Raw genomic sequence first — 26,284 nt, forward strand, 5'->3', positions numbered from 1 at the left:
ATTGACTTCCTGGTATTTTCCGAGAAGTGGCGAAAGTCTTCGACATCCCGGAGGTCTGGGAGAGGCTATAGCTATAATTGCACTACTGCTAAGAACCATCCACATGAAAATATGCTGTCACCGACGGTCATTTCCTGTTTTGGAGATTGCAACAAGGAGCGCTGATCAATTTTGCGTTGTTGGTGTTGCAAGTGAGGATACCCCTGTCTGGTGGAATATTGTGGCTTTACCAGAACCTTCTTCAGGCCTCTTTGACGACGGCTTGGACGCCGGATTCTCCAGCTCTATGAGGCTTCATTGTGCATCGAAGCATGTAGAAATTTCTTAGAACCAAGTTTGGAAGAGACAGGTCATGGGACTAATGTTGGTTTAATGCAGGATACAGCGTCATGGCGTTTTTCTTCCAAGGCACGGTTTTCGGATTTTATTTCCAAGATAGAAAAAGTTGATTATTCTTTTTGTACAGTACCCATATTTAGCAAGAATTATACCCAGTACGCTATCAAGACTAAATTCCAAGAAAATGCACTGATGATGCAAACGCCTTTTTTAAGCAGGTATGTACGTAACAAAGGAAAGAGAAAATGGAATAAAATTCAAGATGATTAGGTTTCAAGGAAAAATCTTGCGTTCCTTCTCGGTTCGGAAAATCAGGCGATTGATCTATGTAGCAAGTGGAGATAGTAATAATAAGGTAGGAGACGAAGAGCTGGTAAATCTCAACGCAAATGCGCCTCGTCCACCAATAGATGTATGTTAGCTCTTTTCCCTAGAATGTATAGTCGTCGTCGTCGTCGTCGTCGCAGTGCTGGCTACGGTGGTAGGATCGATTTTGCCAGAATGTCGGAGGCGCCGGAGCCTGTAGATGGGAGAACTAGACCGATGCTGAAGACTTTCGCCCTCCTTGGTTATCAACATTTTTTTGCTTTTCCTGGTCAACATCTCCATCCGTGAAAAATGAAGACTGGTTTCCACCTGACCCTGATCCACCAACTGACGCTGACCCTGTACTCGCACTTGCCACCGTGCTTCCAACTTCAACCGCTTTTGTATTGGCGTACGTGTCCAATCGAACCCGAATCTGGCGACCTTGGTACATGGTTCCATTGAACATTTCGCATGCCCTCTCTGCTTCCTGAGAACTTGCAAAGAGAACGGTTGCGTACCCACGGCCTTTGTTATTCGGCTTCCGTGGAACGTCGCAGCGGATGATGTTACCAGCTGGACTCAAGAAGGTCCTAAGATCCTTCCAGTGTGTATTGTAAGGCAGGTTGCCGATGAAGATACCACGGCTTTCAGTTTGGACCCCACCGTGGCTCAAGTTGACTGGGACGCCAGAGGCATTATTGACAAAGACTGGTGTAGGAGGAATAGCAACGGGCTGGATAGTTGAATATCTGTGGCCTCCGGGGTTCGCAGTTTGGCCGTATTGCTGGTGTGGCTGCATACCAGGAAATCCTTGAGCTGCTTGGTTACTCGTGGATCGAGAAGGTGCGACAGAGGTTGGCGAAGCCATCGGATGGTTGTATGGAAAGCCGCTGGCAGATCTGGGATTATAGAAAGAAGGGTAAAGTTGGTATTCCCCTTGACCGAGTAGAAGTGGTGACATGTTATGCCCTTGTTGGTGCATAGGACTCTGTTCTGTGAGTATAGATGGTGTCAGTTGTACTTGTATAGGGAATTACCAGGCACAGATAATGCGAATTCAAGAATTCTAGTTGTAAATACGAGGATAAAGGGGATGAGACTCTTAAGCCGTAGTTTACCATACCTCGTTGCGACAAGTAAGGCATCGTCGAGTAGTTCATACTAGACGATGGAGAGCGAGGTCCTACAAAATGGGACAACGGATATGCTGAGAAATGCTGCTGAGGAGGTGAGAGAGTCGGGAACCCAGATGGAGGTCTTGAATTTGTGGGTTGGTTTGGAGTGCTGCGTCTGGATGTATTTTTGCTGTACGGTGAGGAGGAGGATGGAGTTGAGGATGATGATGATGATGATGATTGGAACCCGAGTGGTGAGCTGTCTTGAAACCGAGCGAGTTCTTCTTGAAAAAGATTATGGTGCTGTGCTGAATGGAAGGCAGCCGCTCGTTGCGCTACCACGGCTTGTCGTCGATACTCCTCCACAAGATTTTCACCATCACGCGTCAACGGTGATGATGGCGACGACACTCCACCATCAGCAAAGCTTAACTGTTGGAAATTATTACTAAGGCCGCCTCCATCACCATCTGGGTTCACTGGCTGTTGCTGAGATCGAGAGCGCTCCTCTTGGTGACGGATGCCAGCATTGTGAGCCAATGCAGTATAGTGGTGATAAGCCTGGGTCGCGATCCATTCGTTGTATGCAGCGAGTTGAGACGGGATGAGATTCAAGTACGCCGAAAAGTTTGCACCGCTGTTGGTATTGTACTCTGCGGGTAGCGGAGGGACTGGCACGTATTCTGGAAGCAGACTGCCGTCGGGAGACGACGTCGGATTCGGCTCCTGCGTGAGGACGGGGACAGGATTGGCCTCGTTCCCTAACTTGGCCATCAATGCCCTTCCATGCCATTCGAAGCCATTCGAAGCCATCCAGACGCTCTGGGGAGAGACGATTAAGGAACAGATTTTAGCACGTTGAGAGAGCAAACAAGGGCTATGGGAATGGAGGATTCGGGATCAAAAGACAAGATGGAAGAAGAAAAAGCCTACCTACAACTTTGATCGCCTCATCCCTCTCTTTGACGATGATATACCCAAATCCCCTCGACCGCCCGTCTGCTGTGAGATATATCTCTACTCGCTGAATATTTGGTGTTATTTCTCGTACTAGGTCTTTCAAATCCTGCCATCTTCCCCTCCAAGGGATCTAGAGAAATAGTTCGTTAGATCTTCCAAAGAGAGAAGGGGGGGAGAAACAAAAAAGAACAGAGATGAGAAGACAGCAAAACAAGAACAAAATCGCAAGGGATTGGCAATAAAGAAGGCTTCCACAAGGGAAGTGACCATAGTTGATCCCTCGTAATATTTCTTGACAACTGAGAGGAATTGTTATTCGGGGAGGCGTACATTTCCAACGAGAATTATGTACTCATCCGAGTTTAGTGCACCGGCTGGTCGCTGCAGGACGTTGCCCATGCCTACCGTGCCACTTTCGAGCCGATGCCGTTAAGTCTCACTTCGGGTGGAGAAATGTACTAGGGAGAAATATAAATCAATCGAAGGTCGTTTCGTGACAAAATTGTTCGACTTTTTGATATTTGAAGTTTTTAAAAATGGGGACCTCTTTTAACGGTTTTTATTGGACAAGTACAATGAAGAAGGAGGACAGCCTTTGGAAGTGCCCAAACATCCTTATGTGAGTTCCTTTCGTCTACGTCTCCAAATGCAAGGCCAACTACCAGGTCTAAAATTTCCTTTTAAGTATGGCGCTCACGCAGGCAGGGACTGGATTTACTTGTCCGGCCAATCAGACAAAGGAACTGGTCGTCCGACTGCAAAATAGAATTGCGACGACGTGGCTCTATGACGAGAGCGGCGGTTCCCAGAAAGGTCAATCGTCCTCGTACGGTGAAAAAATTCAAGCCGTTAATCGATGTTGGAGTATGGAGTGTGTGTTTTATATAGTCCTCATACTAGTAGTCGAGGGTTCCGCCACCGTGAGCAACCCAGCTGGAGAACATGTGTGGAATCCTTGGTCGAGCCAGACCCTTTTTTCTGAGCTATCTTTATGCACTCCTCTAAAGGGAAAACTTAACAGGTCATTTTAGGCCAGGTTTGACCTGCTATCAAACTGCTAACCCTGCCCTGCACGCCGACGGTGTGACCCGATCGTAGGACCGTGACCGCATCTGCTACAAGCGGATAGAGCTTGCCCCAGGTGGCTGAAAAAGCGGCCCTGTAGATCGAAAGTGTGGCAGGATCATTTAAAGAGGCGAAAAGCCTCCTGGACTAAAGAAGCAGTAGTCATCGAGGCCGCGAGGTGCTATTGGGGGCGTGGGCATCCTTGGTGTGAAAATGCAATTGCAAACGGACGACGCTACATGTACAGGCTTGAGATAGAGCAATCGGGTCACTCCCGTCTGCAGACTGCCATGCTTTCCGGGTGGCAACTGACATAATCACTTCGACAACTTGGTTTTGCTCATTTTTCAGCGTCGTCAACATGCAAGACCGCGGTTCGGTCGGTGCGCTCTGATACACATGATGCAGTCTGCGGGAAAATAATCCAATCCATTTAATTACTGGCCGAGTTCTTAGGTGGGATTAGTTGATTAGCTAGTCGAAGTCTTCTTCACAGGTTTCGACAAAATAAGACATTTGTCAGGGTGGTTGTATGTTTAGCAGGAGTCGTACCAGGCCTGGCTAACGGATGTTGGAAGCTTTTTTGCTGTTGCTTTTTGATGAGGCCCATTCCAGTAGCGTGCCAAGAGCTCTAGTGCCGGAGCTTCGCGAAAGACATGGGCTAGACACCACAGCAAACCTGCCGGTTGTGTGGCCAAGGCCTCGATCGTTTCCGAAAAACCTGATCCAGGACCCCTAGATACCAAGTTTCTGTGGAGAGCCACAGACCTGGGTCCATTGCGTTCGTAATCCAGTAGCCAAGTACATACGAGGAAGGACGGGGTTGCCTTGTTAATTCAAGCATGTGATTTGATTCGGTTCCATTCGCATTCCAGTCCTGCAACCCAGTGCAGGGCGGTGTCTGAATCGGATATGGCGAATCCGGCCGGTTGTCTTAGGCCTTAAGCTTTGGGGACAGCCTCTAGGTAAACTCTGACCTGTTGACGTTTCCACGTTGGAGTAACCGGTATTAGGGATGCATGATTGTGCTGACCTTAATTGAGCCCTTGAGACTTTGAGACTCTGGCCTTGTATTCGAAGCTTCTTAGCCTTTGATGGGTATGAAGTACTAGTAGGTATATATCATTAAATTGTGAACTTATATGTGTCAGCGCGCCAAAATGGTCTCTTTCCCATACCATTCAGCATGGGATTCTATAGAAGCCCATATCCGATGGAACTTTCCTCCCGAGAACTTTAATCTAACATCGTATGCACGAAAAACTGGTAGGCTTCTCGTCGTCGACGACCCAATCGGCGGTTTTAGTAATGCTGTAGTCTGGCCTGGTTGCATTTGCCTCTCGGTCTTTAAATCGGAGACTATAGTCGTACGTACGTATGCATCGAAGTTGATGCATGATGCATAAGGTGGAGGTACACCGGCATACCGGTAGTACTATAGTGTGGAAATTTCGAAGAGGTATCAAAGCTAGGTTTATGGTCGATTCGGGATTCATAACCATGGGTCTATCGAGATTATTTTTTAGTTTTTCTTTCTTTCTTTCTTTTTTTTATTTTAAAAAAAATAATAAAAGTATATCCACAATAGGTAACGTCGATTATATATCAGCACTGACTTATTTGCACAAACTACTCAAGTTGGTAAAGATGTGCAAAGACGCTACTGGGGTATTCCATTGGGCCACCTATTTATCTATTGAATGGCTGCTTCCCCGAGATTTGATTCTAGAACTTGTATGTGTCGGGATTGGTCTAGAGTACCATTGTCTCTTTAATTTTATATGTATCCATACCTCTCTTCGGATTTAAGAGAGAGGGTCTGGTTCATAATTACTAGTTGAAATACAAGGTATCAAACTGCCATGCTGTTGCCGTAAGAGCTTGCTGGGTACTTTTCGTATAAAGCGTACCTATGATGAAAGGGTATTCTTCTGTCCACAAAGGACAACTACCTTATCCCCCCACTTGTTTAGCTATCTTTCTAGGTATATAGCCTACAAGTAATTACTTTGAAGAGATTGTCATATTGCATTATGACGGTAAGACCAACCTACTAGTTATGAATTGCGCTACAGTACAGTGCCGCCTGTGGAATATATATATCTTTTTTTGTCATCTAATGTATAACGCCTATCACGGGCGGTATTGCATCTGGGGATAACAGATACCCACCGCCCCATTCTAGATATGCGAAGCAGAAATATAATACATTTAGAAATGAAACCATAACTCCCCTACTGACCGAAACGACTAGAATGAACGGTAGATGGCGGTGAAAAACGAAGAGACTGAGAACCTAGACAGTCTTCTTTAAGGATGCAAGTGAGCGGGTGAATGAGTGAATGAGTGAATGAGTGAATGAGTGAATGGAGGTAAACTTGGAATATGCCACCGTCCAAAAACAAACCCCGGACTCGAGGGTCCTTCCAGACCAGATGCTACAGAGAGTGCCTGCTTCCAAACCAAGATATCAAAGGGACTAGTGAGGTCACTTGAAGAAAACCATTAGAGGAAGAGCCTTTTCTATCCGAATCGTTTGGCCCTAGCCTCGGCCTTCGCTTTTTCAGATGGGTCGGTTAGGACGCCTGTAACAGCGGGTTTCGGACTATCCTTGCTCTTTTTTGGTGGCTCATTTTGGATACGGGTTTCGGATGCTCTCTTTTTGCCTTTATTTTCACCAAGAGCAGAGTCTAAAGCCTTGATTGTGGTGTCTTTGTTTGAATCATCACCATCTGCTGCAAATCGTTTGGCGCGTTCTGCGAGCTTGATGGAATCAGTGACAGGCACTCCAAACCTAGCTGCTCTCTTTTTCCGTTTCTCGAGTTCTGAATCGGTATTCGTAGTAGCTAGGCCGGCAGTGAAAGACTCGACGGGCTCAGGGGCCTTAGGCTGTTCAGACTCTTCAGGCTGTTCAGGCTGTTCAGGCTTTGCTACTTCATTGGGCGCCGGGGCTTCGAATTCATCTGCAAGGCGTTTGAAAGTGAATTTCTTCTTTTCTCCCTCAATTGGAGCGGCAGAAGCTGGTTCCGGGACGGATTCTGGAGGAGCTGTTGTGTCTTTTTTGGTGTCTTGCTGCTCGACTGGCGTTTCAGTAGCTGAAGTAACTGAAGCTACAACCGGAGCTTCCTCCTTCGCAGGCTCGGAAGATGATTCTGGAATCAAGGCCGTTAGGTCTCCCGAAGTCTCACATGGCTTAGATATTGGAACATACCTCCATTGGGTGGGTTTGAAGCTTTAGTAGCATCATCAGCAACTAGACGCGAGACAAGTTCGTCTTTCTTGCCGATGAGTGGTAGCCCACGCAGGGCAAGCTGCTCTTTCAGGTCAGCGACCTTAAGTTTGTTATAGTCTGTCATAGCTTGAAATACAGAGTTGGCGACAGTTGGGGTTAATGACGGATGTTGTTTTATTGTCGGGAGGATTCGAAGGAGTCGAGCTGCGCTGCCAACAGCATGTCGTTGTCTCCCAGCGCGCGTCGCAGGCGAGCCAAGAATTTGCCAAGAAAAATACATCACCTTCCAGATACAACACAGCAACACATCTGGCCTCGGCTCTGCCTTCAAGCACTGCCACAAAAGAAGGCTTGCCAACTCATCACAAGTGTGTTTGGAACAGCCACATTCAGCGTCAATGCAAAATCACCAAACCTGCTGTAAAACCGCCAGGCCGAAGAGCGAGCATGCAATAATATTCGATGATGTCAACCGGACACTCCGACCAGTTAGGCTTGTGCTTGCGGAGACAAGGATATCCACCAAGTGGGGCGTCTGGACTTTTGATCATGCGATTGATGAACTGATCATTGCAAGCAAGTACCTACTTGGGTAAAAACCAGGTAGTTAGCTATGAGATGAGCTCAACCTCGTGGTGTCGAGCTCATCTGCATCTGCTCAAAGAGCAGGTCGAGCACAAGCTAGCTATAACGAATGCATGGCAAGACAATGTCACGATTGAAACGCGAAAAGGAACCTTGCATCATCTTCACTATCGGTATGAAGCCTACGTAGCTCATATTTGTGTGCTGTGAAAGTCGGCAACGTTCGTATACGATTCTCGTCAACGAGATATTACATATATACTCTGGGTTTGAGGATTCGCATCCCTCCTGGATTGGGGTTATAACGCGTACCAAGGATACTCCACATACGGTGATAAATGTTGGATATTCTACTGTGTATAGCGCAAGTCAAAAACTCGGTACCGTCTTGATGGGTTAACTCACGAAAGACGAGTGCTTGGCTCTCATTAAGGACACCACCGTTGTCATTCGCCAACTTGAAGGGAACAATGATAGCCAGTCATTTGAGACATCCTCACTATCCGAGAAGCATCAGCCAATGGAGGGGGACCGTTAAGTTGCTGATGCCTGTCAATTGGGGGACCAGAAAAACCTTTCTTCCTTTGGGCCCTTCAAAGGCGCTTGTGCGGGTGGTACCTTCAAGACATTCCAACGTTTTCTTTCGGGTTCAAGGTTTTGCTTCGGAAACCTCGATATATTACCTGGCATCAGGGAACATAAGAGATAGAGAAGGAAAAGAATTTTGCTAGCTATTTAAAGGTTCGAGAATCGGACTTCCTAAATTCCTCCGAGCTAAAGAAGCTCACGAGATACCGGAAGACCCGCGATGGGGAGCTGGATAAGCCTTGTTCCTGCGGTTTGCCTTATGTACTAGCGACGCGTAAAGGTCGAACTAACAACATGGACTTCCAGACTCGGTATTTAGGAACAATTATTTTTGGGAGCAAAATCCTGTTAGTCACCTATCGGTGAAAGCGTGGTTGGCTTTTTGACTGTGCAAGCCCACAAACCACGGCCAAGGGTCAAAAGCAGGGCAGGCGCGCCGGTTGGAAAGTCGCTAGACTGGGAGAATTCGGTTCATGCCAGCTGAGGCGAAGCTCTGGCCCCCGCATGAAGTAGAAATCTCTGCGTCCTAGGTGCGACTGTCTGAATTAATGCGCTGTCAGGGAACTAGCCAGATTGAGCGTCCCCGATTATAGCCTGCAAAATACTAAGATGCGCAAACCATGTACTAATACAGGAGGAAATGGTGCGAGGCTTCATATACCGACCGAGAAGAGGCTCGACATTCGCGATTTTACTTTGTTTTCGTTTTTTTTTTGCTCTTCTTCTCCTCACGAAATTCGACGCATGCTCAAGGACCTCTGTTAAGACATTAAACGATACCGTTACCAAAGTCAGTCAAGTTCTATACGAATATACGAAAAAGGCTAGCAGCGTTTGTAGTCTCCGATACAAGACAATAATATCGTTCGTTCGTACCAACGGGTCTTCCTGTTATTGCCGTACTTTGCGCCGCTAACGACGACTACTCAAGTTAAACCTCCTCTTCTTTTCCCCTTTACTGAACGACATCTACAGCGAAATCTGCTTTCCCCTAATTTTGATCTTCGATTTTCCTCGACGTTCCTAACGATATTATTTCCTTCCAACGATATTACGACTTGATTCGAAGCGGGTCTTTCCCCCGAAGTCGACTACACCTTTTGCCGCCCTTTTGCCTCTGACGACCACCCAATAAACCCCATCGGATCCCCCCAAACCCCCTCCAACATCCCCTTTCCTCCACCGAACTAAGTCCCTTACAAGCAAACATCAATTATTCTAAAAGCCACAACATCGAGTATACGACCCTAAATTGTCACCAATATCATTTGCAATATCACTTTTTCGAAAGAGTATTATATTGCCCGTTTTTGTCGGTAAGCCTAGATGTTTTGAGACTCGTTAAGCATTAAGCGCCCCCCCAAAAATTACTTTCATTTCCCCGCCTTCCTATCCTTCAAACCAATGTCTGCTGGCCTGATTCAAAATCGTGGGGTTGGGGGAGAGAGCTCTGTTAAAGGTTCACGCTTTCAGTCTCTTGTAACTTGCCTTCACTGCCAATTGGAATCTAGACGATAGGAAACCCGCTGCAATCACAAGCGAATACCCAAGGCCAATTGAAGCCACTCCGACGTCACAAGTCTTCTCGCCCGGCTCTTACCCTAGTCATTTATTGCGATTTAATCGTGGCAGCGTCTTCCTATATAACTTCCCAGATATACCAAAATACCGCCCAGCGCCGCCAATTATATCCTAGCCTTGCACTAATCCATTGAAATGTTTAGTTTTTGATAGATAACCAATCGCCATACTCCCAATGAGTTCCTAACTAAACGTAGGAATGCATTCTGATAAATTCCCGTTAATTCAAGTTGCGAGATAACATACACCTAACTCGGGATCCTCATACTCACCTGAGTATTTATCGATATCGAATTCCCAGTTCGCTCAATGTCAAATATATACTCTCCAGAGGCTCCGGCCTCGACTTCACAAAATCAAATGTATTCCGGGACAGGGCAATCTTTCGCAGAAAGAGCGAGGGCGAAGAAAGCGGCTATGGAAGCGCGATCGCAAGTTGCCCCCCCTCCCGGTTTGGCTGCTCCATCCACTACTACAGCGGCGGCTCGAGGTCGTTCGAGGGTCCCATCTCCAAATTTCTATGCTGTTCCAGACAATAGAAGGCACGGTGGACCTAAGATACTGCTTCCCGTCGCCCCATCTCTCACACCATCATCGTCTATTGCATCCCCTACTTCTGATCCAAGAACCCCATCCCCGCCTCCTACCTCAAGGTCGCCTTTTTATCAACTCCCAAATTTAGGTTCGAATTCTTCGAAATCGACAATGCATGAAGGCAGCAGCCGCTCGAAGCCCACATCGAAAACATCCTCCTCTACAGCAAATTCCTCATCGACTGTTGTAGCAGCAACAGAGAAACGCCCGCAGAATATTATCCGAAAGAAAACGAACGCTCAGACGACAGACTCTAAGATGGCCATGCGCACCGGATCGACCACTAGTACAAACGCATCCTCTGCAAGTTTCACAACATCTACGTCAGCATCCCATATGGGCGGAGGATATGGACAAAATTCATTGGTTTTCGGAATTTCTATGCCGCCGACATCATATACATACGGCTCAAGAACCCACACAACAACGGGGACCCGCCAGAATCCAAGGACAATCGCGCCGCCCCCTGGTTTATCGACCACTCCGAGCGCAAGCATCATGCAAAGGACAAGATCGGGGAGTGGGAGCCAGTCGTCTGCAACTTCGACGCGATTGTCTGTTTCGGGGATTGATTCCCAGTTAGCCAGCCCAAAGGCAGGGGTGATCCCACCTCCACTCACTATTCCAGCTGCTGTTGCAGAGAACTACAACAGTAGCCCTTCTACCGAAAATTGTGGATCACCTGGTATGTTCAGTCATAATTCTACACCCACATCATCTTCTACAAACCCCTCTTTATTTCAGTCTCCGGGCTTTTCCCCACCTGTTAGAAGTGCCCGAAATTCGAGCCCGGCCAGACCGTTGATATCGAAATACGCAGGTGTAGCGGCCGCCACCGACAAGCTAGGAAAGGCGATAGCCATGAAAAAAAAGGATGGCGAGGGAAATACTCCCGAAGGCCCGAAGCAAACCAAAACCTCATCGCGGAATTCCATGATCCCTACAAACTCTGGTATTGCGTCTCTCGCGGCTCCCAAAACCAGGGACATTAAGGCGCCGGAGGCGACCAAGTTGGTCCAGCCGACTAAGCATTTTAGAAAAACCTCAAAAGATTTATTTCCTTCAAAGTCATCTCTTTCAGTTGGCTTCGCAGGCTTTCATATCCGTAAGTCCTCCAAAGACCTTACATCAACATCCGCTTCATCTTCACAAGTTGGTCGACCACCCCATTCTCGTCAGTCGTCTCGTGATTCTTCAAATATCCGATCTCCGGGCGAAGGCGCCGCAACTGCCGCTAGCTATTTCCCTTCGACATCCCCTATTCCAATACCTGTCCCATCTTCCTCTACAACTTCTTTGAGACTTCCGCCTTCACGGCCATCCCGAGATGGGGCTCCAGACGACTTGGAAGGATTCGGTTCCGATGTCCCCGTGATCCAGAGCGGCATTGTCGCAACCAAGGACTCAAAGACTAAGGGACAAAAAATGAAAATCATTACTTCTTCCTCCCTTCCATATCGTTCTGGGGCACCCTTCGGGACTGTGAATGGCTCTACATCCTCAGTAAATTTAACATCGACATCTGTTCCAGGACAGTCAAAATCCATGCGTTCACCCACGCCAACTTCCGCAAAAGCGACTAATATCGTACATGGATTTACCTTTGCCACATCATCACCAGCGACTAGCTCTCAACCCACCAAAGGAACAGGAAGTTCTCCTCGTAAGCTAAAGAAGGAGGATAAGAAGAACTCTGGTGACAAGAATACATTGGCCACGGTTACGCCCCCTTCTAGACCTAGTCTATTCAGCAGAGGACGCACAAAAACTGTTCCACCTCCAGCGGCTTCTGCAGACAAGGAAAAGCCTCCGAGTCAAAGGCGACTTCTCGGCCCATCCGCGGGAACGGGACACGAAGGATATCCTCAATTCAACAAACCAGTCCGAAATAGAAGCTCAAGTAGCGGCTCGATTCCAACGGCTCCAACGAAGGCACAGGCGGTAGTCTCCACGCCGCCTGGAAGTTGGGGGAGGGCGGCTGGGGCGGCTGCACTCAAAAACGCGCCAATTGATTCCTTTCTTGCCCTCCGACTTGAACCTGTGGTCATGAAAGGGGGTGCTATCAAGCCACCTGGGGGGGTCGAGATGGTCAAAACAGGAAGTTCTCAAAGCACATCTAGTTTCTTACAAAGGCCTTCTACCAAGAATGAGAGTCAAAAGAGTAGTCTTGATCTTCCCAGGGCAGAAAGTAGTCAGGGACCCAATAGCAGAGACCATAGCGTGGACATACCCCGAAAAATCACTAACGATTTTGCTGGGTTCGACTTCGGTCCCGATGTCATTGCACAAAAACATCTCCCAGTTACTATTGATACATCTAGCCATTCCCGCCCTAGTACCGAATCCCCAATTTCCGCAATCCTTTCACCAACAACCAAAATTGGGCTGAGCAAAACATCCAAATCAACTCCATCCATAAGGGACGAAGAAAAGGAATCGAAGCTGAAACAATCGAAGCGACTTATCCCACCAGCAGTTGGGTCGACTTCCCAGCCTGCTCGGCGTTGGAGGATATTCTCTAAAATACAATCAGCGCCTGGCCTCGTATCAACGTCAGATGTTCCTAAGGATACCTCGAAACCAAAAGTTACCCCGAAACCTGCCTCCCAGTCCCTATTGTCGAGGCAAGAGGCAAAAGTCGGCGATGCCAACACGGGGGGTTATATTCGCGGTGTGCATAGCCAACATGAGACTATACACAGCCCACCGATTCGAAATCAAAACCATGAGATACCACGGCTTGTAGCTCCTCAGAACCCACGGGAATCGGTCTTGCTACCAGACCGCCCTATTATGCCCCGGCTCGTTGCACCCCGAACTCCCTCTCCCGTCATCAGCGTCACGGCACCACCCGGGCTTCCAGCCCCCCAGAAAACTAGCAACGGTGGCCCTTCTACTGTTGGTCTCACTAGACCACCTCCCGGATTGCCAATTCCAGCGGAACTTCGGCCAGTAGTCTTTGCCAAATCAACCACTCCTACGCAACCGTCTAAGCTTGGAAATAGCTCTGAGACTTTGAATATGAGCCCTGTGTCTGCATTGACAACTTCTCCATCAAGTATAACTAAATCGGCTTCTTCAAAAACATCGACTCGCCCATCACCCGCGAACCTTCCCGTTCGGAATGTCATCCAAGAAGCTGTTGAGAAAACACAAAAGCTATCTGACGTTTCTCGTGATGATGATGACAGCTACGATAGTAATGAGTACACTGATGAAGAAGACTACATTGATGACGGGAGAGAAGAAGATCGCGCCAAGGAAAATGCTGTCCCACCTGTCAGTGCCGGTTTTGTATCAGTAATATCCCCACCCGTGACTCCCAAATCGGTGACACCAGAGCCTGCCGCCAGCCCTAGCCAGGGACCTCGGCGACGCCTTGACGACTTTGCCCTCGGCCGAATCCCCAAAGCTGGTAATGTCGAGGGGTCTTCTATTAGACTGCCAACATTAGCAGAAATTCTCCCGCCCCCACCGAGTTTACGCGCCCGACAGCAACCCTCGCAGCCCATCATGATCCATCCGCCTCGCCGTATCGCCCACCATCCGGTAGAACAAACACAACCAGCTAGCTCCGAAGATGAGGACGAAGATGATGGCGGCGAGGGTATCGACTACATAAACACACGGAAGATCCCCCTCTCCCGATTAGCGCCTTTAGTCACCACCGGGTTGTCCCAATTTCAAGTTTATAACACTACCACTCCACACAGAATTTCCAACAATACAGATGACTGGTCGGAGTATGACGATTTTATCGATGAAATGAGCGCGGCTACTCCACGGAGCAAAACACCATCCCTCGGGGCTCCATTCCCAGAAATTGTCAAATTCAAGCCGGATCTTCGGGACGAAATTGAGCCCACACGCCGCCTTAAGGACTCTCCAACTTTACCCTCCGCTTCCACTTTCGGAGATGTTACTAAATTTGCACCTTCGAATAAAAAGAAGTTGGTCCTTGATCAAGGCAAGCTCTCTCAAGGAAGGCCTGTTGCTGCACGGCCCTTCTTTTCTCCAACCCTTCCTACGGCACGAAGCTCTCTTTTCGGCGGCAGTATCAAGGAACTCAACTCCCAGCGCTCGTCTTCAACTTACAGCCAAAGGTCTTCCAGTAACCAAAAGACAATTGCATTCGCCGATTTCATCGCAGCCTATGCCGAAGCCGACAGGGGTGTCATGAGTGTTATTGATCCACTCGACAAAGCCAAATGCCCGCCGCCCCAAGGGAGAAAAGTGGGCGTACTCTCGCCGATGTCGTCCGTCACAGATTTTGAAGACGATTCTTCAACAGATTCAGAATCCTACCGGGAAAGTATCATCTCAGCAATGCCCGGCACTGAAGACGCTCTCGAGGGCGAAATGAAAGTTAGATTATGGGCACTGATGACAAGCCGGTGGCTTTCTTTTGGTCGTGTCCTTGTTTCACCCGCACACGAGGAAATCAAATTATCACCATCTGGATCCGCTAACAAAAGAATTCTTGTTATTGATGGACTTGGAAATGACGATTGGTCCTTCTATTGCTCACTCAATTACCCTAATGCCACCGTTTACAACCTGACACCTTCTCCAGCTATTTATCCAACATCACCGGCCAGTGACCAACCGAATCCAACCAGCCCGGCCGATAACCTGAACAATCATCACCAAATCCACCATGTCTCCTTCGCCAGTCCCTTCCCCTTTCCGAGCGGCTTCTTCACTGTTGTAACATTCCGATTCCTGCCTTGCACATCCGACGCTCTTTGGCCGTTTATCATATCTCAATGCATGCGCGTTCTAAAGCCTGGCGGGTATCTTGAGCTTAGTGTTCTTGATATCGATATGGTCAATATGGGGCCTAGGACAAAACGCACCATTGATGAGATTAAAGTTAACCTGAGAAAACACCAGTCAGGAAATGGTTCCGACTGGCACAAGAAGACACCGTCCGAGAAGGCTCTAAGACTCATGGCAAAGCGTGGCTTTACGGACATCACCCGATGCAGAGTAGGGCTTCCTACCGTAGGAAACGTCGACGGATCGAGGGAGGAGCAGGCATCCATGCAACAGATTCTCAAGGAGGGCAACTCGCCAGAAGAAGTCGATATGGGCAGCGCCGAAGGTATCAACCGAGTCGTCTCTAAGGTCGGACGATGGTGGTATGGCAAGTGTTTTGAAAACATCGGCGAAGAGGTCCAAGGCGAAACGCTTCGATACAAGAAGACTCTATGGGAAGATAAAACTCTTCTCCGGGAGTGTGAAAAGAAAAAGACAAATTTCCGAATGCTTATTTCTTTTGCGCGAAAACCTACAAGTTAATCATTTGCGTCTTACACCTACCATACTCGAAAAACAAAATTTTCAGCATCCTTCGTAACACATTACGAAATGACGATCACGATCCTAACGAAGTAACGATACTTACTCGGCCCAGCCAGGCAACAAGTTTTGCTTCCTCGGGTATTGCATCAAACGACAGAGATTTCACCATAATAGCCCTTCTCTTCATGCTCTTACGAGTGACTATTTACAAAACATCATTTATTCGAAAAACGATTTTCCTTCATAAAAACCATTTCACTCGTTGGATACCCATTCGCTCAATATTGTCGTCGCTACAGCCTACACCCGGAGTTCCTGCCGTGAGACATTAAGTCTATGAAATACATGTCTTTTCCATCTGTTTAAACTACTTTCTCTTGATATTGATATCAATCTTGTTTTTTTACACTTTTTATTGTTTTTTCGTCCTTGTTGTTCATTTTCCAATATATATATATATTACGTGTATCCATAAAACACATCCACAGATTCGGGGGGGGTCGGCTTACGGCGCGGAAAGAGTTTGGGTTTTTTCCTGTAACTCCTGCATTTGTTCTTCTGGGAAGACAGTTTTTCATTAATTGTTTTATGGGATGGCGTAATTTTTTGGGGAACTTTGTTTTACAACCTGCATTTCGTCTCATATCTTGGAGAATTGGGGGTTTCTTGATTCTGTATTACTAGATACACACAGGTAAAATGGATATATGTCGTTTCTACTCTGCCCTACGGGGACAAAAAGAAAGAAAGCTTTAAATCGTAAAAAAAATTAAACCCTAGACTGTTTAAAATCTATTCGCGAGCTGGTGCGATCTCGTGAAATTTCAACAGGGTCAGGCGCCGACTCCAGAGACCCACAAACATTTTAACGACCCAATACCCTCTCGCTACAGTTCTATGTATCCAAATACAACTACAACTTCGAAAGCCACATGATCATTTTTTTCACGTTCCATATACGATCCCGTTTAGGAATTTTAAGCATAGTTCATATCTCATTTCATAAACTCATCAGGGTATTAAGTACATCATAAACAATCTTTTGAAGTTTTTTTTAAAAAGATGTTCGAAGAGAGAAAAAACAAATGCAACAAAAATAGTGGGAATGAGAGAGAAACACCTTGATATCAAAACATCAAATGAAGTACAAGAAGTAAAAACCAAGAAGGGGAGAAGGATGAAAGGATTTTGGGGACTCCAAGTTGTTTTTTGTTCAACATGTGAACAGGAGCTTCCATACGGTGTGTGCATCATCAGGAACCGGCCCACCCGGACACCCGAATAAAGAAGAAAAGGAAATCCACCAGCTGAGCGATGAAACAAGAGCGGGAAGAAGGAGAAGCAAGAGAAAGGAAAAAGGAAAAAAGAAACCCCGCCATCAACTCCGGACCCGGTAGCCTGTGATCCTAAACTATGACCCCGATATTATTAAAAAAAAGTATTAAAACTTAATGTATGAAAAGGCAGTGCAACTCGCGTGATCGACTTTCCCCCCTCCGCACTCTCTGAAACATCAGGTGCATCCGTGACATCGGTCGAAAACGTTGTGGTGAGAGACGTCTAACAATCGATCATCCTAAACCGTTTGCTCAAATCTTCAACACTCGGCGACCCCCACGACCTCCATCTGCCCATACCGCACTTATCATCGGTTTCGATATGCCTAATCAGCCCCCTAATGGTAGCAAAGGATCTACCACAACCATTTCTCCCCGAACAGCGGTAAGATTCCGACTCATGATCGCGGGCAAGATGGGTGTTCAGTCTTTCCAAAGTCTTATAGGTTTTACAACAGATCGGACATTCGAATTTGTAGCCATTCCAGGAAAGATTCGTAGCAAGTCTCGATTGTCGGAGTCTGTCTTCCCAGTCAGAGCAGCCATCATCTGAGTCCTCAGAACTATATGGACGATGTCGGCTCTGGCTGCGGGCGCGATAATATAGACTATGACGGCTTCGGCTTCTGCTAGGATTTGGGCGACTTCGGCTTCGGCTTCGATCGTGGCTCTCATGGTGACGGCCTCGCTCGTAGTCACCGGGTTCCCCACAGTTGAGATACTCCATAGACCTGCTGTCTATATACTTGAATACAGGTTCAACGACTTCACAGCTATCAGCAGAGCCCTTCCGCTCATAGCTGTATTCAATAGCATTCTTGGGGTATCCATGGTATGGGAGGTAGTAACGAGGTCTATCAACGTCGTTGATGACCTTCATAGGTTTTTCGAGGTTATCGTGTTTATTGAGGAGTTTCTTGAAGTCTTCTTCCTTCTTTGCCTTGCTCTTGCCGGCGCAGGTGCCGATTTCGAAGTGGATTTGGAGCGAACTGTGTGCTTCGAATGTACGTGGGCAGAAGGGACACTTGATCAATTTGTGGGCTTTGTGCTCAATCGACTCGAAGTGCTGCGCCGAGGGGTTAGATTTAGTTATTTCAATGGATTTATTGTTGAGGGGGTGTGATTGACTTACGATGAGTAAATGCTCAGCGCTATTGTGGTCGCGCTTGCATTGAATGCAGTAATAATGGTTCTTGCTGACAGACAAATGTCTTGAATACGCTTCGTCATCAGAAAAGCCTTCCTTACAAGCAGAGCAATATGGATGCTTCTTGAGTCTGGCAAAATGGTCCTTGAGTTCCTTTTCAGTCGTATAGAAAACATTGCAATCCCAACAGACATGATGGCTACCGGAAAGGTGCTCGCGTAATTTGCTCTCGTCATCAAAGAGCTTTTTACAAAGAACACAGAAGGCATGCTTCTCTAGGTAATGTTCGGTTAGCTGCGCCTGCGAGGCCACCGAAATGTTGCATTTTACGCAGTGGTAGTGGTTGCGACTGGTCTTGTGGTGGTTTTCTAGGGATTTGCTGTCATGGAAATGTCGCACGCAGAGTTTGCAGTAGAAGTGGAATTTGGAGTCTAGGAAATGCTCCTCGAGGGCATCGGTGGATACGAAGTGTCGCATACACTGGTTACAGTATGTTTCTTTTTGGACGGAGCCATAGCCACTTAGGCTGAATGTCGCATGTGGCTTCCACCGCGACAGAGACATCGTTTTTAGATTTTTGGTGTTGTGTGTTGGATTTGGACTACTTCGTACTTTGATGCTTTAACAATATAGTACTGAAGTACGTATAGTAAAATCTAAAAAGGGATGAAGTTCGAGGAGTTCTAGATTTTAAATGTGCGGGGCAAAGGTGCTTTTAACTAGGTGTGGTAGTTGTTTTCAAGATGAAAGAAAGGATCGACCGGTTAGTCTCACGGACCGAGATGGTGGGCAGCGTCAGCTTTTAAAGTACTTAAGTTGGGGTTGACGACGATATAGCTAACGGTGGGAGCTTAACTACTATCAAGCTATCAGTGCGTACAGCAAACGGGTGATCTTGTACGAGGGATCCACGTTGCGGATATGTACTCTGTATCATGTATCATCACTCGCTTCCTGTTGCATGTTGATAAACTCACAGGCGTCAGGCCGGTATTAGGCCTTTCATAGCGGCTTAAGTTCGGTAAATGCATCGCTGCATGCCTCAGCTTAGGATTTGCTCTAGCTCTGACTCCGCCCCTTACCTAACAAAGCTTAATCATCCACCGAAAGAAGCAATCCCAATCAGTATATAGGGCTTTTCAGAACCTCATGAAAAAAAGAGACTTCTCCGAATCCTTCGACTCACTTGTTTTTTTGAATGACCAGTCGCAAATGGTGGGCGGTGACTGCATCACACAGCTAGCGGTTACTGTTTCGGGAATGGTGGTGTGCGCCTGGCATGCATGGTCCATGAAAATGCACGGATTGTTGTTCATGCTGGACGCACAGGATGACTCCATGGCGCATGCCAGGACTCACCAGCAGGCGTACTTCGCGCGTGGTTTTTTCCCAGGAATCCACTTGGATTGGTCCAGCTGACCGGATTCCAACATTTGATAGGGCACCGCGTTTGTCTTTTACAATAACCTTAAAGGGGGGTTGTGCTGTCGACATTAAACCACCCTGAAGGCTTTATCGTGTATGAGAATTGTTCAGGGATTCAATGACGATACCGTGCGACACAGTAAAAGTTTCAACAACCCGTCTGCCTCCAGCAGGAGAACTTTAATCCCAAATGTAAAAAGGCACAGATCCTGTCGAGGTCGTTTAGTTGAAATTGTGGCATTTCTGAATCCGGAAGTTGCCTGAATTGATCTTCCAGCGATTGATCTCCTTGTGTTACCCATCAGCAACTTCGCAAACAACACAACGCTCCTATTACTATTATTTTAAGGTAGCTATAGATCTAGCTGGTTAACTATTAGAATCAAGAAGCCAGAAGTAATCGAAGAGAAAGTAAAGTTTATTGTCATTGTAAGAATTTGAAGTAAAACCCGTGAGAAACGGCTAGTTGATCGCCATCTGATATTATGAGTGGCCTCGTGAATATTATGGACATTAAAAATCTTGTTATACATGAAAAAGAATAATAAATCAAAAAAAACGCTATCTAACAGAGTGGAAAAGTTTACCCCGTCGGTTTTCGGCGCCATAGGCCTGATTCTATAAAAGCATTAAAAACCCCATCCCAAACAATTGCAGTTTTTATATATACGGCACACGCCATAAACAGCGAGTTGCAAGTTATTTAAACCTTCTCCTCAGGTGCGTTAACACCAACTTGTTGCACCTTCTTGTTCTTGTCCGCCTCCCTAGCAACCTTCAAGTCTTTTTCCTTTGGAACTCTTGCAAGGTAATACATGCCGACGGCAGCGAACAAATTGAAAATGATGTAAATAGAGAAAATGACCCAATTCCTCCATCTTTGAGAGTATTGAACGCCCAGACCGGACAAGAAAGCATTGGTGCTAGCAGAAGGGCAGATCTCGCATATTTCAGTGGAGGATTTGTTGATAACTGCGACACCAGCGATCTTCTCGAACGCCCCAAGGTAAGAGCCACATGACATACCCTCAGGGGCATTGACACGGACAAGCTCTCTGGCATTGCAGACGATATCGGTATTAGCAAGACCAGTGGCAAGAATTCCACCGACGAAGTAAGTGAATGGAGAAATATAGTAGACTAAACAGCGATCTTGTTAGTATTCATTGAAAATGACGCGAAAATGGAAAGGCTACTTACGAGTGTATCTCCAGATGACAGGAAGGGATTGTGGTTGAGCGATGACACCGCAGAAAATGAGGCAGATGGAGAACATCAAGTTTCCAATGTTTCCTCCGGTTTCTGTAGAAATAATTAGTTGGGAGCAGCCAAGGGTTTAAAGTTATAGGAGGGAACCTACCTGCGAGTTCAACACCGGCGATAACCATGGTACCAAAGGTAGAAGTGAAGAGATAAAACGAAAGGCAGTAGAGGAAGAAGAGACCACCACGCTCAACTTCAGCACCAGTTACAATTGCGTTCTTGTACATGCCGGTTGGGAAGTAGAACGAGAAGAAGACCAAAACAGCGGCGAGGGTTTGCCATGGAAGCTCGACCAAAAGATTAGAGACCATGAAAGCAGTCCACTTATAGGTACGAGAAGGACGCTCACGGGCCTCATACAGAGCTCGCTGTGTAACGAAGTGAGGCATAAGCTGTTGAACCAACTGACTGAAAGTGGTGAGAATCAAGAAACTGTCGTATTGAGACCGTTAGTTATCATTCAAAAGACACTGTCGGCGGATGTTGACTTACATCGAGAACATCTGTCCTTGCAATCCAGCAAGACTAGTTCCAGCATTAAAGAAGGAGAATCCAACAAACAACGCAGACAAAAGACAAAGAATCAATTTAGCGTAGATGTACGAAGGCGTTCTCCAGTATTGTTGCCAAACACGAATGAAGACATAGTAGAGCTGAGTCTGGAAGGAAACGGCGAAGTCATCCTTGCTGCTTGCGAGGTTAGACATTGGGCCTTGGACAATTTCATGAGGAAGTTCCTTTTCCATGCGATCAAGTTCTTCAAGAACCCCCTTGAATTCGGAGGACTCGCGCCAGGCTCTTGGCCAGTCAACCTCAGAGTGGGATCCGGGGGCGGCACCAATGACTTCCAACATCCACTCAGCCGGGTTCGCATCTGATGGACAGGGGAAACCGCCATTGCTTTCGAAGTAGTTGATCAAAGTCTCAGAGTTGTTGCCAATTTCACCAAAGTAAATTTGCCTTCCACCTGCTGCTAAAAACAGGAGTCGATCGAATTCTTGGAAAAGAACAGCCGACGGCTGATGGATAGTGCAAAGAATAGCCTGGCCGTTTCTCGCGAGTTTCCTCAACAGGGTACAGATAGACCAGGCAGTTTGGGAGTCAAGACCGGAAGTAGGTTCGTCCAAAAAGAGAAGCAATTCTGGTCGGGCAGCCAATTCAACACCGATTGTCAATCGCTTTCGTTGTTCGACATTGAGACTAGAAGAAATACTGTCAGCTCTGCCTTGAGAATAAAAATAAACATTAGTGAGGTTAAATACCCAGTTCCAGGAACACCGACGACAGCATCAACGAATTCTTCCATCTCGAGAATTTGGATAACTTCTTCGACATAATCAAGTTTTTCCTTTCGGCTGAGTTCTTGTGGCTGTCTGAGTAGGGCTGAAAATTCCAAGGCTTCTCTAACAGTAGAAGTTTCCAAGTGAAGATCCTGTTGCTGGACATATCCGGTCTTGCGCTGGAAGGAACCGTCTCGTTTTTGGCCGTTCACGAACATGTCACCAGTAATGACACCAGTAGTCTTGCGGGAGGCTAAAACGTCGAGAAGAGTTGTTTTACCAGCACCAGAGACACCCATAAGTGCAGTAAGAGTACCAGGCTTGACCCATCCGCAAACATGATCTAGCAATCTTCGCTCACCACCCTTGACAGGGATATCATAGACAACGTTTTTCCAGTGGAAGATAGAAGTTTGCTTCTGGATGGCTGCAACTGAGATTTCCCGCGTCATCACGGCTCCGAGCTCCTGCTCTCTAGCCGCTTCCTTTGGTTCGTTACCCTCAACATCATCCCCGCTCTTTTTAGCAGAAACTGGAAGGCTTCCTTTCTTGAAGACCAAAACTTCGCCCTTGGATTTGGCTGCAGTGATCTTGTCAGAGGCGATGATGTAGACTGCACAGAAAAAGAAAACATATGCCCTAAGAAACCCCGGAATATTAGTATAAATTAAGCGCACTGGCGGCGTTACAACAAACTTACCAGATGATACCCAAGTTACGCCACAAGTGTGACTTGAAGTATTGGAAGGAGACATTGATGTATTGGTCGCCGCTGACAACTTCTTGGCCGGCCACAGCAGATGTGGCAGAACAAACACGAGAGTTCCCAGTTGCATTTTCGTAACCAGGTCCACTGGGGATATAAGCTGCACAGGGGAAGTCTCTTCCACTAAATTCGTTGACCATCAAACTCTCGAAAGAGTAAGAGATAGGGTTAACATAACCAATCCATCGAGCCCATCCTCGCATTTCAACGACGGGAATGGCAAATCCAGTGTACATGATTAAACCTAAAATGAAAATAGCAGCGGGCGTCATAGCTTGATGGAGCGTTCGACTGACGGAGGCGATTGTTCTGAAAATCATAGACATGGCCATAGTGGTTGAGAACGAAAACAACAAGAAGATAAAGAAGGCACCAGGTTCTCTTCGAAGATTGGTCATAAAATAAAGAATCAAGTTGAAGACAATTGCAGACGTGATCTTTTGAGGCATATCGACGATCATGGAGGAGACGGCTTCAGCGCTTGGGCGGTAGAGTGCATATTTGTCCTGTTTTTCAACGATTGGTCGTTGAGCGTATAGAGTTAAGATTTCTAAGGCGCTGGAGAAACCGTTGAGAAGGACCGCAAAGAAGAGAAGAGAGCCACGAGCGAAGAATGAGCCAGTATCAATCTTTAGATTGTAAAAGACGGAGGAGACAATCAAAGCCATAACACCATTTCCGATGATACCAGTCAGGGTAAGAGAAAGGTCACCCTTTAGTCTTTGGAAACCTCTGGTCATGCAAAGTCTAACTTGCATTGGGTAGCTGATCGTATATGGACCGTTTGAGGAAGCACCAGAAGACTGAACAACTTTGCGGACTTCCTTGAATTTTTCGACATTGTCGTGACCGATGGGGTTCTCGGCTTCGAAAGCAGCAATTTCATCCAAAAGCCTCTTACGGGCATCGCTTTCCTTCCAACGCTGAGCGAACTCATCAGGAGTTCGAGGTACCCTGTCCTCAAAGCCCGGTTTGATACGACGCTCAGCCGGGTTTGTGAGGGAGGTCAAGAAATCTGCAGTAGTAGCACGTTCCTCGCATTCGAAACCCATATCTTCGAAGAACTTCTGGGCTTCACCAGTAGGACCGAAATAGATTTGACGACCTTCGTATAAAACAATGGCTTTGTGAAACTGGTCATAAGCACTCTGCGAAGCCTGATAGATGGCGACAAGAGCCGTGCTACCAGTGAGCTCGGCACTCAAACGAAGAGTTCGAATGAATTCAAGGGCATTGGCAGAGTCCAGGCCTCTAGTAGAGTTGTCCCAACACTGGATAGGTGCACCACTAACAGCGACTTCGGCAATGGAGACACGCTTTCTCTCACCACCAGAGACACCTCGGATAAAGTCGTTACCGACATTTGTGTCTTCAGTGTGCGAAAGACCAAAGGCAGCCATGACAACATCCTTGACATGCTCAGCATACTCATCGCGGGTAATACCACCCATTCTGTTGCTGGGGGCACGAGCGAGAGCGGCAAACTTCAGGGTTTGGCCGACTGTAAGCTGGGGGAAGTGAACTACAAGAGGGGATTAGAACTGAATATATAGAAAGGTGCACTTGAGGGGTTACACAGGACATACCGTCAGTCTCGGCCTGGTAGATAACCTCTCCTCTGAAAACCTTGTGCATCTTGTCCATAGGAATACCCTGGTAGTTGATAACGGTATCATCGGAAAGGTAGTAGCCGTAGGTATCACCAGCAATGGTCTTTAGGAACGTGGAGCAACCACTGTATCACGCACGGGTTTGTTAGCTCTAGATTGAGAAGAAAGGAATAATACATCCGTGGTGAAATTATATTTTTGTCTTACCTGCCTGGTCGACCCAATACGACACAAAGCTCGGAACTCTTAACAAGACCTTCAAAGTCTCTCAAAATTTGAATCTTGCGCTTGCGTCCGAGCGTAACGGCGCTCTCCAGATAACTGTAACCGATGTTCCCAACATTCTTTTGGTAGTCTGTGGCAGAGCCAAAGCCGTGCGCATTAAGGTTTCTGAAAGAGACACCAAGTCTCAACGAAGGATACTTTTCCGGATCCTTGGCTGTCAAGCTGATGATAGACTTAAGCCATGCTTTAGGGTTGAACTTTTCGTGTCCAGGTTGAAGTCTTGGGTTTTCGGAGCCAGTAAATGGATTCTCGCCTTCGAATTGACTGTAGCGAGTTTCTGTTTTGGTGAGACCATGACCGTCGGCATGGGACATAGTCCGGCTGAGCCTTCTGGCAAGCTCAATCACTCGTTCTTCATCACCAGGACCGAATTGGGCTTGATGGTCTTCACCTCGACTGTGATTTCGGCTGCCCTCAGGCGAATCTTCAACCTGAGTGGCCGAGCCTTCATCTATTGACTTGCCCATTTTCATCTAAACTTTTCTCTCTTTGCGATAAGGGCAATTCAAGCAAGTAAGTTTTAAAATAACAAGTACCCTCAGGTACGATAAGCACTCAAGCGACCCAGTTCTGTTTCGATATCATACGATAACGGTGATAAACGAGGGGCAGTTGCAGTTGAGGAATGGGATGTGAGGTATGTATTAATCAACTGAGAGGTGCCGGAACGTGGTGCAGTGCAAATGCGACAACAGGCAACACACGTGGGATTGTTTGTACTACTGCTCGTCAACGGTTCCGAATTCACGGTGGCGGCGAATTAACAGTACTATTGTCGACGACGACGGCTGAAAGGAGGGTGAAGGTAGAAACCAGAGGGAAGGAAACGGAAAGAAGGGAGAAGAGTCAGCTTATGAATATTACTAGACGTCGTATTTGTAGTCAAGCCCAGATATTTTCAAATTATTCCGGCAAGTCGACCATCCGGGAGCACCAAAAATGAGATATTACGCCAACATCCAATGGCGCTGAGAAGCACCTCAAAGGCACATGGGGGGGTGCGAAATCTGGGTCAGATTTCGTTCTGCCGGACCCATGGCCAGGGGATACTTAGTATTTGGGCAAGGGCGATGGCCTGGCGCTGGAACTAAGCCAATCCTGGTGCACTAATCCCGCTGTGCTCACGGACTTTCGGAGGTCAAAATTGTCACCCTGCCGGCTTTCACTCCTTAAAATTTTTTCTGTTCTCATGTGCGTGTTTCCTCTCAATAAAAAGGCCCCACATTCCTGGGGTTTTAAGATTACTGATGGGTGTGCGGTTCATGCTAGTTAAGTTATAAACGCTGATATCAAAACCTCGACAACTGCTGTTCGCTTTATATACATACTATCTATGCATCTTCGAACGTCGAATAACATCTCACGATCTCTGTCCGACCTCAGCGAACACGCAGCTTCTGATCACATCGACGTTTCTTCGGGACTGAATAGAGCCCCGAAGACCTGGTTCCACCGCAATTTAAGTTTCACGTATGTACATACATAGTAAGCACCTTCGC

General features: G+C 47.0%; 5 protein-coding genes across 5 annotated transcripts; 1 reads left to right on the forward strand and 4 right to left on the reverse strand.

The window, feature by feature from the left end:
• Nucleotides 1–874: 874 nt before the first annotated feature.
• On the reverse strand, nt 875–2,576 carry AOL_s00083g256 (uncharacterized protein; the record flags this gene model as incomplete). Its single annotated transcript, XM_011125435.1, has 2 exons — nt 875–1,641; nt 1,772–2,576. The coding sequence occupies 2 exons, from the start codon at nt 2,574–2,576 to the stop codon at nt 875–877; spliced, it is 1,572 nt and encodes a 523-aa protein (XP_011123737.1).
• Nucleotides 2,577–6,311: 3,735 nt separating this feature from the next.
• On the reverse strand, nt 6,312–7,144 carry AOL_s00083g257 (uncharacterized protein; the record flags this gene model as incomplete). The annotated part of the gene is made up of 2 exons (XM_011125436.1): nt 6,312–6,940; nt 7,000–7,144. The coding sequence occupies 2 exons, from the start codon at nt 7,142–7,144 to the stop codon at nt 6,312–6,314; spliced, it is 774 nt and encodes a 257-aa protein (XP_011123738.1).
• A 2,939-nt stretch (nt 7,145–10,083) lies between these two features.
• AOL_s00083g258 (uncharacterized protein) lies at nt 10,084–15,669 on the forward strand (the record flags this gene model as incomplete). The annotated part of the gene is made up of 1 exon (XM_011125437.1): nt 10,084–15,669. One exon carries the CDS (start codon nt 10,084–10,086, stop codon nt 15,667–15,669), a length of 5,586 nt encoding a protein of 1,861 aa, XP_011123739.1.
• A 1,563-nt stretch (nt 15,670–17,232) lies between these two features.
• AOL_s00083g259 (uncharacterized protein) lies at nt 17,233–18,720 on the reverse strand (the record flags this gene model as incomplete). The annotated part of the gene is made up of 2 exons (XM_011125438.1): nt 17,233–18,075; nt 18,142–18,720. 2 exons carry the CDS (start codon nt 18,718–18,720, stop codon nt 17,233–17,235), a joined length of 1,422 nt encoding a protein of 473 aa, XP_011123740.1.
• A 1,564-nt stretch (nt 18,721–20,284) lies between these two features.
• Nucleotides 20,285–25,258, reverse strand: AOL_s00083g260 (uncharacterized protein; the record flags this gene model as incomplete). The annotated part of the gene is made up of 8 exons (XM_011125439.1): nt 20,285–20,721; nt 20,782–20,883; nt 20,942–21,276; nt 21,337–22,044; nt 22,107–22,763; nt 22,825–24,412; nt 24,477–24,625; nt 24,708–25,258. The coding sequence occupies 8 exons, from the start codon at nt 25,256–25,258 to the stop codon at nt 20,285–20,287; spliced, it is 4,527 nt and encodes a 1,508-aa protein (XP_011123741.1).
• Nucleotides 25,259–26,284: the final 1,026 nt, after the last annotated feature.

This window comes from Orbilia oligospora (assembly GCF_000225545.1).
Source record: "Orbilia oligospora ATCC 24927 unplaced genomic scaffold scaffold00083, whole genome shotgun sequence".
In the NCBI taxonomy this organism is placed as follows: Eukaryota; Fungi; Ascomycota; class Orbiliomycetes; order Orbiliales; family Orbiliaceae; genus Orbilia; species Orbilia oligospora.